The sequence below is a fragment of the Arachis hypogaea genome, chromosome 17 (genome assembly GCF_003086295.3).
Source record: "Arachis hypogaea cultivar Tifrunner chromosome 17, arahy.Tifrunner.gnm2.J5K5, whole genome shotgun sequence".
NCBI classification, from domain to species: Eukaryota; Viridiplantae; Streptophyta; class Magnoliopsida; order Fabales; family Fabaceae; genus Arachis; species Arachis hypogaea.
In genome coordinates, this window is record NC_092052.1 from 108837806 (window position 1) to 108853294 (window position 15489).

The window sequence follows — 15489 nt, forward strand, 5'->3', positions numbered from 1 at the left end:
AAGTTCAAAAGGTTTCTAAGCATTAATACGGGAAGATGAGGTCGGGCAGCATCCTGTCTACTTCACAAGTAAGGTACTATAAGGCCTTGAACTAAGGTATCAAAAACTCGAGAAGTTCGCATCCGCCTTAGTCGTAGCATCTAGAAGGCTTCGGCCTTATTTTCAAACTCATACTATAAGAGTTCGGACGAACCAACCCATGAAGCAAATCCTTTAGAAAACGGATGTTGCGAGCATAATGGTTCAATGGCCTATAGAGTTATCCAAATTCGACTTGAAATACGAAAATCGGACAGCTATCAAAGCCCAATGCCTCACCGACTTCATGGCCGAATACGCAGGAGATCAATAGGAGGCCTTCACAACCTGGGAATTATACGTGGATGGCTCCTCCAACAAAGTCGGAAGTGGTGCAGGCATAATACTGGTTAATCAAGAAGGAACTCAAATAGAAGTCTCCTTGAAATTTGAATTTCCGGCCTCCAATAATCAGGCAGAATATGAAGCCCTTGATTACTGGGCTAAAGCTAGCCAAAGAAGTCAGAGTGACCAAAGTAGTAGCCTTCAGTGACTTTCAAGTCGTGATTTCTCAGATTAATGGAGAGTACTAGGCAAAAGATCCCAACATGAAGAGGTACTTGGAAAGAACACTCGAGCTTCTTAGGCAGTTCCTCGAAACGGAAGTCAGACACATAACAAGGGAGCTCAACAGCAGAGCCGATGCCTTTCCAAACTGGGAAGTACCAAGCCGGGAGGAAATAATAGAAGTCTGATATAAGAAACTCTCCAGGAACCTTCGGTCACAAAGGCAGATAACAGGCTGGACATCTTGCCAGTCTCCGGCCTAGTCCTCGGATGAATGACACCTCTGATTGAATACTTAAAATTTGACATCCTTCCCGAAGAACAAAAGGAGGCTCAAAAACTTATAAGGGAGGCTCAGAACTATACCTTGGTGCAAAATGTCCTTTATAGAAGAGGGATATCTAAACCATTGCTGAAGTGCGTCCCAACCTCTAAGACGGCAGAAGTCTTGGAAGAAATACACAATGGCATCTGCGGAAACCATCTCGGAGCTAGATCCCTAGCTAGGAAAGTAATCCGAGCCGGGTTCTTTTGGCTAACCCTACAAAGAGATGACATCGACTTTGTGAAAAAGTGTCAACCTTGTCAGATGCATGCAAATTTCCACGTCGCTCCCCCAGAAGAGCTCATTAGTGTGACTTCTCCATGGCCATTTGCAAAGTGGGGACTGAACCTACTCAGACCTTTCCCTCAAACGCCAGGAAAAGTAAAGTTTCTCATTGTGGGAGTAGATTACTTCACTAAGTGGATAGAAGCAGAGCCATTAGCTACTATTACGGCACAGAGAAGTCGAAAATTTTTGTATAGAAATATTACTACCCGATTTGGAGTCCCACACTCCATCCCAACTGATAATGGTACACAATTTACTGACTCTACATTCAGAAACTTGATGGCTAGCATGAAAATCAAGCATCAATTCACCTTGGTCGAGCATCCCCAAGCAAATGGACAAGCAGAGGCAGGCAATAAAATTATATTAGTAGGGTTAAGGAAAAGGCTTCAAGAAGCAAATGGAGCTTGGGCTGAAGAGCTTTCTCAGGTATTATAGGCCTACCGAACCACACCTCATTCAACTATTGGCAAAACACCTTTCCGACTTGCTTACGGCATCGAAGCCATGATCCCCATAGAGGTCAATGAGCAAAGCCTAGGGGTGAGATTTTACAATGAGGTCGGAAACGTCCAAGCACACAAAGAGGAGCTTGAATTGCTCCCAGAAATCCGAGAACAAGCCTAGATAAGAGAAGCAACGATAAAACAAAGGATGGCAACAAGGTACAACCAAAAGGTCATTCGAAGAAGCTTCGCCTCAGACGACTTAGTGCTCATCTGAAATGACATCGGAGTGAACAAGTCGGGAGAAGGAAAACTCGCTGCAAAATGGAAAGGACCCTACAAGATAGTTGAGGTCTTTGGAAAGGCTACTATAAAGTGTCCGATCTAGGAGGATCCGAGCTTCCAAGGTCATGGCACGCTTGCAATATGAAGAGATATTACAGCTAGAAGCGAACCTCGCTCCTTGATGTACTCTTTTTCCTGACTTCATGGTTTTTTCCCAAAAAGGGTTTTCCTGGATGGGGTTTTAATGAGGCATCAAAGCGAGGGCTAGTGGCAAAAAATTCAATCCTTTAGTAGCAAAATCACCCTTGTAAAGCCACAGTGCATTAGTAATAATATCTCTCTTCTAACTCTTTATCTTTCTCTTTAGAAATTCCATTATTACTCTATGATACGCACTGACTTAAGCTCGAAAAAGTACGAAAATTCGTTGACCAACCTAACATAGTTGGCTAGATAAAGCGACGAAGTACAGGTCGGTGTAAAGAGGTTATAAAATTCGATCATAAATAGCACATAAACAATATAGCTAACGACTTATAAGTCGGAAAGCCCAAGTAAAATAAAATGCATCACAAGAATAACCTAAGTCATGAAAACAATTCAATAAATTAAGTAAAATTGAACGTATAAGGTCCAAATAATGGAAGCTAAGAGATTCGAAGATTCTTTAAGAATTCAAAGGAAAAAGGATTCCTTGGAGAAACTTTTATCAAAATCACTCAAGAAAAAGTTTTCTCAAAAACTTTATTGAGCAGCGAAAACATTGTCCTCAGACAAACGTCTGAGCCTTCTCAAAAGCTTTACAAAACTAAAGCAGAAAAAGGTTTTACAAAAAGCTTCGACTACTCAACAAAGTTTTATCCTATAATAAAAAGAAGCTTCATAATAAACAAACTGTTGTTAAAAGACCCTATAAAAAGGACCAAGTGTCAAGGAACCACCAGCAAAATATACAAACAAATATAAAGAGTTCATAAAAAGGACCCACAAGTCGGGCCTTTAAAAATATCATCACTTGGGACCAAGAAGGGGGTTTGAATCATCGGCAGGAGAAGAGGTCGGTTCGGCCGCAGAAGTTGGAGGGGTCAGTGGGATCTCTTCAGCAACAGGAGCTGAAATCACCTCGGGAGCCGCAGAAGAAGACGTCATATCTACCTCACGGGGAGGGGATTCAATGATGCATTGCCCCACCGTCTTCAGCTCGGAATCAGTCTCGGGACGAGGAGGAAATACTATCTCACCATTAATGACCACCTTGTCGGGATGAAGAGGTGACAGGTCCAAGTCGGGAGCAATAACTCTGACCTGCTCCTTTAGGACCCTAAACACCTCTTCAGTCCCTTCAACAATAGAATCCTCTAAATCCTGATATCCCTCCCGAAGCTTCTCCACCTCCTTTTTCAAATCAATATTGGCCGAAAAGATCCTAACATAGTTCTGTTCAACCTTTTCCTTCAGACCCTCAGCCATTACACACTGGCCCATTAAATTTTTCTCCCTCTCCCGGGTCTGGGCGAGCTCTTCCTTCAGCCAGTCATTCTCCTCCTGCAACCTTTTTTCCTCCTCCTGATACATGACAATCCTCCCTTGAATATTTTCTAAAGATTGTTGAGTAGCACTCAAGGGAGTCTTGTTAAAAATATCAAGGAGGGAGGTGCAGACCCCAGCAGTCCGAATTCCTCCTCGGATTAAGATTTGAAGATGATTTCGGATAGCAGCATCATCCATAGGAAATTGTTTGTATGGAAGGATGTGCTTCCTAGTAAATTTTGGCCCGTCAAAGCCGGCGTCCCCGACACTAGAGGCACCGGTTTTCGAGGTCTTGCGTTTTCTCTTCTCAGGTTCCGAGGAGTAATGAACTGGGGGAGTAGGGGCATGAGGAGGAAGAGGAGGGAAAGGTATTTATGAGATACCAGGGGCATAATCGTAAAACGGTTCAATCATTAAAAGAACGCGCCGTTACCAATGTAACTGCCCCCCACATATAAATCCAAAAGCCAAACGGACGCGACGGTTGATTAGACGCGACGATTGAAAATTCAAAATCACTTCGGTGTCAAAACTAAAATCACGTCAGTTTTCCGACTTGAAAAGAAATATCGACTTAAGCGTCCCCGAGTTTAATTAATACTCGAATCCAACTCATAACTAAGATATCAGACTCGAGTAGGGCCACTGTTTAGACCCTGGTCTAAAACATAAGCCAGGCCCAATCAGGCTAAGAGGTCCAATCCAAAAAGATTGGCCTTCATCGTGTATCTGACCTCCACTAAGAAGTCGGGGTCGACACCTATAAGCAGTCAACACTTATCCAAGTGAATAACTGCTTTCTTAAATCTTTCACCCACTTCTAGAAGAGAGATCCCAACAACCCTAAGATAAAGGGACGGTTATCCACCATCAGAAATGAAACTACTTCAGCAGTGGTCATTGGTTCCTTCCCTATAAATACACTGACACTCTCAGGTAAACTTAAGTTCCAATACATTCAAAACCTGCTTAACCCCTTGCTAACTTAGACATCGGAGTGTGTTTGCAGGTACCACCCCCCATTCCTCAAAGCATACAACTCGACGGAAGCTCCCAAGCAGTAACAGCTCGGAAACCACCCACCTTCAACGTTTGGGCCTTTCATTCAAGTCCAATCATCCGGTTCTAGGTAAGCCTCGGAACAGTAGTGGATGATGGTGATGATGGTGGCTGAAAATGATATTGAGGAGAGAGGAGAGTTGGTCTAGTGGTGTTCTAGTTCATAAAGAGAAAGAGAGGAGAAAAGAGAAGAGGGGGCGATTTGTCTGATTAAATTGTTGCCTGACACATGTTGACTTAACAATCCACGTAGGTAAGATCCGTTAGCTCTAGACGGAGACATTACAGAAGGAACAGAAGGTCTTATGGAGTTAATCATTAACTTTTCTTAAGGAGCGGAAAAAAGTTTCGTAAACTTATTAGGAATGAAGTGAGGTTTCACTCTAAAAATAAAATTAAAAAACATCAAAATTAGCTCATAATCAATTGGTTCGCGTTCTAGTCAAACTTTCAAGTAATCATCAAATCATGTATTTGATGAACAACCAAAGATAGTTTTGGCAATTGACCGTATAGACTAATAATTAGTTACTAGAAACCCTTCCAATAAGGGAAAGGCTACATAAAACTATCAATTTGGCAATTGACAGTTAAGAAATCCTTCCAATATGAATGCTTCTACGAAGTCATAGATAACATCATCCACTTGAATACCTTACAAGTCTGAGATTAACCTAATCAATGGTGGTACAACTATGTAAGAATTGGATAAAATTCAACTAGAGCACAATTAATTTGTTTTCAATTTCTTAGCCTTAGAAGACAAAATATAGTCATCATCAGAGTCATCCTCAGAGCTTGCATCCTCAGCTTTCCGCTTCTTGGACTGCTTCCTTGTGGAGTTTGGGGTCTTCTTCTTAGCAGAAGGTACAGGGGAGGTTGGGCTTTTCTTCTTGACCGTGACGGATCGTGTGCTTCCCTTTGCTGGTACAGCTTTAACCGGAGAAGTGAGCTTCTGCTGCACAGCTTTCTTTTGCTTCTTTTCAAATATTTTCATTGCCACCTCTTTAGGAAGTAAGCCTGACTCCATCAACCTGCAGTTATATTCAATAAGAAATAAACAATTTGAATCCAAGATTCCAGATTAAAATGCAACACCAAACTCTTCAACATTACGCTAGGTCAAGTTCGCAGTAAGAGAGGGGGGGGGGGTTTGAAAGATAGTGATCAGTTCAACTGGATGGAAACTGTTGATATTGCAACTTTAAGGAACATTCTATGAATCTATGGAATCATTAATCTCTAGCAGGCAATAGCAAAAGAAAAACCAGATACACAAATGCCAATTTGCAGATGCATTAGCAGACATCCTACAACCAATTACTGGTTCTGGGTTCACAAATTAAAGGGGCAGTGCATGTTTATAAGTTTAGTTAAAATTAAACATACACGTCCTCCAAAATTTGACACGATTCAACCTGATCTAGAACACTACTAAGACAACCTTAAGATACTATGCTTTAAGGTCAGTATTCAAAGTTAGTTCATCACAATGACCCTTTATGAAGGATGCATGATTACTCAAGCACAATACTGGAGGGGGAAAGACAAGGAAAGCCTACCTCTTACCTTTTAAAATGGATTATCAATGGAACTGAAATTTATATTTCGTATAAAATATAAAATTATAACAATATTAAAGAGCATGGTGCTACTAATACAAACTCCAGTTGGTTGGCAAGGGTCTTGTATCTATCCTAATCTCGTATCACTTGATGACGCTGCAATTTTATAGGAATTCAGGCAAATGAGGCCCTAAATGAACTTGAAATTTCAGGAGTCTGAGACATTGCTATATATTCCAAATATAAATTGTGACAAAAATTTTAAAATTAGAAGCATTCTATGTATTTCTTGCATACACAGACACAGTTGATTCGTCAATTTCCTTTTCAACTCTATACCAATCTGTTGCTTAAAGGCAAAACTACACTATCAGTAGTGTCTCAAAGTTGCATATAAACAGTAATCTCCCACCCTTGACAAATCATGGTAAGGAAAGAAAAACTCACCAGACTTGTGACATTTCGCTTGTGGGAACTTGCTCATATAAACTCTCATAGAAAATCCTGAGAGGATCTTTCTGAAATTTCACAAGGAAACAAACACAACACACTGATTATACAAAACTGGAAAAGCTATAAGGAATAGGAGAATAAAGCATATATGTATAATGTATATAATTGTATATCTACCTCCTCAGGTGGATCTCGTTTCTGGCCAGGTAAATCATACACCTTTTTCTCTTTCTGCTTCTTCTTCTGTTGCTGCTGTGAAGCAGAAGAAGCAGCAGCATCTTCCCCTTTCTTCTTTGTCTTCTTAGTTTCTTCCTCCTTCACCTTCTTCCTTTTCTTCACTACTTCCTTCATCCCCAAAACAGTACACATTTTAAGAGAGTAAACAAAAATAAAAGAAGCAAAAATGGCCACATAAATTGTAGGAAGAAAGCTTCAATATTGAGAAACCTTGGAATTGTTGGAAGCTCTTTTGGCAATGGGCACGTCGTCGTCGTCGGAGTACTCTTCCTTCTTGGGTTTGGAGCGAGACACAGCAGCGGAAGGCTTAGGCTTGAGGGGTTTGAAAGAAGAATCATTGTCAGAATCTTCTTTCTTCACATTTTGAAGCTTGGAGGTTGTGGCTTTTTTGGAAGACGAAGAACTCTTATTGTTGCTGTGGTTGGCGTCCTCTTTCTTCCCCGGCTTCGATTCTTCAGACGGCATTCTTCCGGTGATGGTGGCAGCAGCGCCACACTTTCCCTTGAGCAATCGCAGCAGAGTTGGGGTTTCGAGCTCCAAAACTTTGCGTTTTGAATTTGTTTGACTTTGACTTATTACTGAATATAATTGGGCCCCTAACAAGGCCCACCATTTGACCCATCACACTTGGGGACTAGGTTTTTTTTTTTTTTTTTGAAAAAGAATGCAGAAGCATATTTAATCTATTTTATTATATAAAAATCGGATTTCTTCGCTCAACGACGGAGCTGACGTAACATGCTTTTGAAAATGTTTTCTGATTTATTTTTTTTAATTCTGTAAAACAAATCAATTATAACTAATTAATGATATCAATTAATTAATTTGATTAGACATTCAAATTTCATAATTAATTATATTAATTAATTAATTTAGTTAATTATATTAATTATTTGATTTGATTTGATTGGAGTAAATATCAAATTATTTTAGTAAATAATAAATATAATAACGAAATATATGAATTAATTTTATTAGTTTTTTTTGTCAATGTCATCTATTTATACGAAATCATAATGTGTTTTTTACTCTTTTCTTCTCTTTTTTTCTCTTTCTTTCTCTCTCTCTCTCTTGTGTTTAGGGTATAATTTTTGTAATTTATTTAATTTTTATTTCTTTTATCACTACTTATATATTTTATTTTTTTATAAATTTTAAAGATTTTTGTCTATTTTAGTTGCTCATTATTAGGCGCATATTTTTTTCAGTATTTAATTAACAAAAGAAATGTGTCTTTTTTAAGGTATTTTTAAATAATCTTACTATAATTTTGTTTTGTAATATTCTCTTTTATCATGTGTACTTCATGTGTTTAAGGAGTTGACTTAAAATTATAATATGATATATAAAATTATAGTATGATTTACAGTATGCTAAAATATTAGGACATTATCGTATAGATATTTTTGAATTTGTCCATTAAATTCAATCAAATAGGATCTTGAAAATTATGCAATTATGTAATTATTTATTTTTTCATATAATTATTGTATTAGTCATTTACATTAGTGAGATTATTTTTATTATTAATATTTATAAATATACTATTATCTGTATAATTAATTGAATCATCTTATTCGTTTAAGTTTAATTCTATTGAATTAATTATTCGAAGTGTAATCGCTATTTCTATTTTTAAAGATTTTTTAAATATTATTTTAAAAATTATAATAACATGATAATAGTTAAAAAAGGACAGATAGAACAAAAAATTTTTTAATGTGAAAATAGGGCAAAAAAATAAATTTATTTAATAACTTCTTCAAAATATATATGTTTCTTCTTTATAGATAATTATTATAAGGCATCAAAAACTCTAACAATTATTAAGAATAAATAATCGTTATAAAAACAATGCCAATTTAAATGATATACAAATAAATCATGCCAAACATAACATACAATTTAAAAGGGTTACTTATGAAAAAATATAATTTATAATATGTATTTTTTTACTATTTATTTCAAAAAAAATCTTAATTACTTGTGTGTGTGTGTAATTTACTTTTTTTTTATAAAATTCTACTTGTGATACTAATTCTTCTAATATGTGTGTGTGTAATTTACTTTTTTTTTTTTTATAAAATTCTACTTTGTGATGCTAATTCTTCTGATATGTTTTACTTTTTTTTTTTAATAAAATTCTACTTGTGATGCTAATTCTTCTAATGATGTAAATGCGGATAATTATATTTTTACTTTTTGATATAATCGATATATTATTAATAATGAATAATAATTAACCCCTTATATTTTCAATCAAAGCATTTTGACGATAGTTTTTATTTATTGATGTTAATGGTTGGTTGTTTCTTTAAAGTAAAATGCATTATAATTTTAGGTTATTTCATAATTAACAATAATGCTTGATTAATTTTTTAAAAATAAATTACATTATGATTTTATGTTATTTCACAATACATAATTACCGTTCATAATTCTAAATTACTCTAAATTTTCTATTTTCTATGGTTAGTAGTTAATCCTAAATTAAAAAGATTATGTTGAATTGTTGAATAGTCCAAGTATAATTGAGGTAGTTAATTTAGTTTATTTGTTTATTAATATATTTGATGGAAAGCATGAATGATAAATAAGACAAGAAAATAATTAAAAAAATAAAATATTAGTAATTACTTAAAATAAATAAAAAATAAGTTATAGTGTATTATTTTATTTAAATTATTAATAATTAGAAGAATAGAAGGTCAGTAATTATTTTAAATAGACATTTAATTCAGTTTTATGGTACTAATTTATTTGAATTGTTAATAAAATTTTATAATTTTTAATTTATATCTATTCAATTTATGTATTTTATTTTATTTTACTTTAACAAAAAATTAAAACGTATCTTTTTAATTATTTTTTAGAAAGTATAGTGAAATGGGTTATATTAATTATAATTAATTATTTATAATTAAACTAATTGATTGTGTTAATTTGTAAGATGAATAATACATAATAAATAGTGTGAAATTAATTATAATAAGTTAATAATTAATAAAAAAAAACTTTTTTTATTGTCTTTTGATAACTACACATTTTTATTTATTCACTTTTTCTTTATCTCTTCTTTTCATATTTATTTCTTTTAATTTATTGAACCAAATCAAGTATACTAATTATTTGTATTAACTAATTAAGTATATTTTTTATGGACACTGTTAAATGTGTCCTTAGAGCATAGGCTAAAAATATTATTAAAAAATATATTTTATAAAAATTATAAAAAAATAAATATTTTTAAAATGTGTCCTTAAGAGACAAATTAACTAAATTATTTTTTAATTTAATGTGTTTGATTTATTCAACTGTATTAATTATAACTAATTAATTATATTTAATTTGATTTTATTAGAATAAATAATATTCTATCATTTAATATTTTATTTGATTCATTAAATTACATCAATCATAACTAATCAAATATTTAATTTAATTAGAATAGATATTAAATTATTTAAAATTTTGTTTGATTCATTAAACCACATAAATATTAAATAATTTAATAAATAATATATAAGGCAATGAAATAAATGAATTTATTTAATTTAATTTATTGTCATATATATAATAAAATGAGTATTAATTAATTGATAATTAAATAAAATGAGTATTAATTATTGAAAAGGTAACGAATTTATACTTTGTATTAATTAATAGATACTTAAATAAATTATTTAAAATGGTCACATATATTTTTTAATTGTTCTCTTATTAGTACGATCTAGTAAATAAAATGGGTATTAATCGTTGTAGTGAATGAATATTTATTATTTTTAAATGAATTCATTTAATTTATTTAAAAATATTGAAGGATTCCAATTCTATATGCTACCATTTTATTTTGTTATTAATGTATATATACTCCTATATTACATATTCTATTATTCTCATATTCTCAGATAATATTTTTAAATTTTCTTTAGTTTAATTTATTATTTTTAATCATCAGAATTTATTATTTTTAGTAATTATTTTTAGACATCAATTCAGTTTCTTTAATTCAATAATTCAACAATATATTTTAATTATATGTAATTAGAATGTTCTTTCTATCCCTTTTTTCTTTTTATTTTGTGCTTCGGGTGTAATGTTTGTAATTTTTTTATTTTTATTTTTTCTATCTTAATTTTACTAAATATTTTTATAATTTTTTATATCAATTTAATTTTTTTATGTATTTTGATTAATAGAATTATTTTTGTTAAAGATATTTTTAATTTGTTATAATATTTTTATAAAAGTTGATTAATAGTTTTTTCTTGAAATTTGTTTAATGAGATCGTATTTTAGAATGTATTTTATACTTTTTTTCTCTTTTTTTGGTACTTCCATTATAATCTTTGTAATTTCTTTATTTTGCCAAAATTTTCTATGATTTTATTTTATATATTATTTTAATGTATTTTGATTAATAGTTTTTAAGGGTGTTACTATTTTATAAAAATGATATAACTTGAATTTTGGTTATCTAGAAATTTACTAAGTGGCTAGAGTAGTTTCACGTCATGAACCAACAAATGCTAGCAATTAGAATGATAAAAAAGACTAGCCAATCTAGGATTAAATAGGGATCAGTAAAATTTTTATAAGTAAAAACATGTCCACGTAAAATAGACTAGAATGTGGCATAAGTACTCTCTTCAAAGAATCCATTAAATTCACGTGAATATAAATTGCTGATTTATCCTTTTATATATATTCATTTCTTAGATTTGGTAATCCTAATTTCTGTCTCCAATTTAAACTCTTTTTTTCTTTCTAGACTCATCCTTAGCCTTGGTTTTGTATCTACTCTTCCTCTAACTCACTTTTTCTGCCTCTTAAGTTCGTCATTATGTTGCTCAGTTTCGCTCTAAAATATTATATTATGTTATTATGTTGGAAGATGTTTTTATATTTTTTTAAATATTATTTTTTATAATGAATATATTATGAGTTGTGTTAAATTATATTGAATTGATTATTTTATTATTATTATTATATTATAGTTTTTTTTTTGTTATTTTTTTCAAAAATTTTCAAAGAATATCCATAAATAATTGTGGGTATTTGCATTCGCTAAGGGGATAATTAAATAGGGGGACTTGCAACGAAGATGGAGAGCGAACGGGGTTTTTTTTTTTTTTTAAATGGGAGCGAAGGACGGGAAAAGGGGTCCGCCGCCGTGCCCACACGAGTATCTATTACTATATCTAACTAACAACGAAAATTCAATTTGAGTCTATTTGAGATAGGACACGTGAACTTTATCTGCATCGGGTTTTAAGACAATCGAAAATATTTGGTAACCAAAGAAAATCAGCCAAAAACAACAATAACTTGCCTTATTTAGCATTTATTAATTGTTGCGACAATTAATTAATGCTAAATAAGGCAAATTTTGGCTGTTTTAATTTTTTGTTTACCTAGTATTACCCTAAGACAATGAACCTAATTCGGATGATTTAGGATCCTAACAATAGACCTAGGTTGATCTTACTCACTTAACTTAATATTTTGAGTCATTACTATAATAAATACTATACTATTAAATATGATTATATTTAGTATATATAAAAGTTAAGTATACTTACAATAGATTTTATAATCAAACTAAAAAAAATTCTAATTATCATTTTTTTAATTTTAAATATTATTTACTATCTTATTGAAAAAGTGAATAATAATAATCACTCACATAATTAAAATAGATCCTCCTAATATATACATGGCACTACATATATCAAGGATTATTATATGTGATAAATTATATCTTTATTTTTCTAAAGATAATTTATTTGTAAATTAACTAATCTTTATAATATATGATCTATTGTATAATTTTTCTTCTCTTAATATGAATAAATTGATGAATTTAATATATAAAATATCATTTATATTATTTAATATACGAAATAAGTAATTTAAGCCATTATCTATGACAATAAATATAATAGTACAAATACCTACATATTTATTAGTATTAAAAAATATACAAATAATATAAACATGATTTTTTGGTAGAAAAACAATAAAAGTTATTAATTAAGTTAATTACATAATAAAAAATTATGAATAATTTTTTAAATAATAATAAAAAATAAGATCACTATTTTCACATATTACAAAATTTATAAAAAAAAATTTAAACAATAAATCAATCCTCAATAAATTATATATTAGCTCTGTTAAAAAAATTAAATGATATATTAGATATTATTATTTGTGTACTAATATAAATATATATATATATATATATATATATATATATATATATTATCAATTATTAAGTTATAATTAATTTCTAACTCAATTTTTGGTAATTAAAATTTAAATGATTGAAATTATTAAATGCTGAATATTTTGCAGCTAACTAATTTTGTTTTTGTTATTAAAATTTTAAAAAAGGTGAGTTGTTAATCAATTTTGAATTCAAATTTAAATTTAAATTTATGTAAAAAAATATTTTGAATTTTTTTCACTAACCAGAATTAATTTTGAAATAGAAACTTATTTTGTATATCATATTATAAAATAGTATAGTTATTCATTTTTTCTTTAATGGCAATTATTGTCAAATAAAATGATATAAAAATGGAGAAAAATATATTCTAATCTAGAAATAATAATTCATTTTTTATTAGAATAAATTATATATTGAATAACAAAAGTTATTATAGTTTTTTTTACACAAATTAATATACTCAACCACGGTGTTTTGGTAATATTACCAAAAAATATTAATCAATCTAATAGCTTTTGTAATGACATAAGTTTATAAGTTTAAAAGCTTGAAAATCATGTCATAAAATATAAAATTTTAACCAGTAATAACGTTGATCATATTGTTTGACTTCCTGAATGAATATCATACTAATAAATAAAACTGTCACAGTTAAATTTTAACAAAGGCAAATCTCCATAAGTATTGCTATCGTCAATGAGTATTGTTCTACTTTCAAGACAAATACTATTTTCTTTCACTGTATTTTCCAATTCGACAGGTCGAGAACTAATCCTCCACGGATTGAAACTCCATTTATTGAGGGTCTGTCGTATTGTTACATACACAAGGTGGAATTCAAAACTCTAATACTTACTTAGGTAGACGAGTAAGATAATCACTCAATTAATCCAAAACAGTTAAGATAAATACTAATTATTTTTAATATTTTTAACATTAAAAATAATTAAACTTTGATTTTAATTATAACTTTATAAAATATTTATAATAATAATTATTATATATATTTTTTGTTTAATCTCTTTTAATAAAAAAATTTATATATTTTTATTAATTATCCCGTACAATGTGCGGGGGACTGTACGGGAACATGCACTAGGTAATTTAATATTTTAAATTTTTTTGTAGTAACTACATAACTACTGATGAATGATGATCATTCGTTATCATGACTCTAGTTTAATTGAAAATATAGATAATTAATATTTTTATTTTTATTTTTATTTTTATTTTTTTATATTTGAACTAACATTAAATAATTTTTTATTTTTTACTAAAATGATTGATCTTTTAATATTCTCTGATTTAATTTGGCCAAAAAGAATTATGAGTATGAGTATGAACAAAGTGTGCTTATTATTCTTCTTCTAAAATAGACGGGTACAAGTTGTTTGGTATCAATCCTGGGTGGCGAATGATATAACTCGGTGGGCAATTGGGCATAAAAGCTCAAAGGAGAAAAAAAAGTTAAAAAATAAAAGAGATGGTTCGGGTTTGAAGTGGAGATAGAATCAAGAATCTGATCGAGTCAGTACCATCTCGGAATCTATTCTAAAGCCAACATAAATCAGAGAGTGACACACAAAGACAACCTTTTTTTCTTTTCTCTTTTGCCCTGCATTATAAATTCCAACTAGAGAGACTTAGGAGTTAAGAGAAAAAAATGGTGTGGCCATTGAAGGAGAGAAGGGGTCCAGCATGGAAGCAAGGGTGGACAATGAACACATTGTCATCCATATCGGCGCCTCCATTTCAACTAGTAGCCATAGTTGCCATTGTGATGTTTTTGCTATTACTCCCTTCTTACATTAAATTGAGGACAACCATGCAAACAGCCACCATCAACCTCAACTTTCTCCTCTTGTTTCTTCCACTTCTCTTAATACTCGTTGCACATTCCATATCTAAGCATGGCTCGCGCCTCGTCCTTCCGGCCCCTGTCTCGTCCCTTGCTCGAGCCATGGGGCGAACTTCGTCAGCAGGAACCGGAGGAGGGTCGCCGTGGGGCGTGGCCGCGCTGGTGGTGTTGCTCTTGGTTTTGGCCTTCTTCCGCTCCAATTTCAGGTCTATGTGGTCGCCACTGGTTTGGAGATCCTACTAATTGGTAATATCTTACATATGTTACTTTACTTATATAGTAATTGTATTGTATTGTATTGTATTTTATACACAAATGTTACTTATTCCTCAATCCTCATTCCATCCATAATTTTGTTTTGTTTTGTTTTGTTTTTTTTTAATGTTCATGTATTGGTAATCGTCAGTTTAGTTAATGGTACGGTGTTTCTCGGACCAGCTTTCAATTATGATTAAGCCTGGCTTAGCTAGAACTGATATGGACCATACCCAAACCAAAGGATGATTGATGGAAGTTTTCGTTTTCTGGTTTTCAAATAGGTTGATTAGCTGAAAGTTGATAGTTGAGTTTTATTAGATAATAAATTAATTAAAAATATATTAGATAATTTAATGATTTTTAACTAA

The 15489-nt window shown here is 31.1% G+C and overlaps 2 protein-coding genes across 2 annotated transcripts; one reads left to right on the forward strand and one right to left on the reverse strand.

Moving 5' to 3' along the window:
• Positions 1 to 5012: 5012 nt before the first annotated feature.
• Positions 5013 to 7338, reverse strand: LOC112766706 (uncharacterized). Its single transcript, XM_025812601.2, has 4 exons — positions 6984 to 7338; positions 6714 to 6881; positions 6531 to 6601; positions 5013 to 5552 (listed from the first exon to the last, which is right to left on the reverse strand). Exons 1-4 carry the CDS (start codon positions 7236 to 7238, stop codon positions 5249 to 5251), a joined length of 798 nt encoding a protein of 265 aa, XP_025668386.1. The 5' UTR covers positions 7239 to 7338; the 3' UTR covers positions 5013 to 5248.
• Positions 7339 to 14668: 7330 nt separating this feature from the next.
• Positions 14669 to 15106, forward strand: LOC112763634 (uncharacterized). The gene has a single exon (XM_025809257.1). It carries the CDS (start codon positions 14669 to 14671, stop codon positions 15104 to 15106), a length of 438 nt encoding a protein of 145 aa, XP_025665042.1.
• Positions 15107 to 15489: the final 383 nt, after the last annotated feature.

What these genes read in the sequence shown, in the direction of transcription:
- LOC112763634 (XM_025809257.1), top strand. Translation starts at nt 14,669, where the DNA reads ATGGTGTGGCCATTGAAGGAGAGAAGGGGTCCAGCATGGAAGCAAGGG.
- LOC112766706 (XM_025812601.2), bottom strand. Translation starts at nt 7,238, where the DNA reads ATGCCGTCTGAAGAATCGAAGCCGGGGAAGAAAGAGGACGCCAACCAC. An exon ending in GAGCTTCCAACAATTCCAAG is followed by an intron (nt 6,882 to 6,983) that starts GTTTCTCAATAT and finishes TTGGGGATGAAG; the next exon opens with GAAGTAGTGAAGAAAAGGAA. An exon ending in AACGAGATCCACCTGAGGAG is followed by an intron (nt 6,602 to 6,713) that starts GTAGATATACAA and finishes GTGAAATTTCAG; the next exon opens with AAAGATCCTCTCAGGATTTT.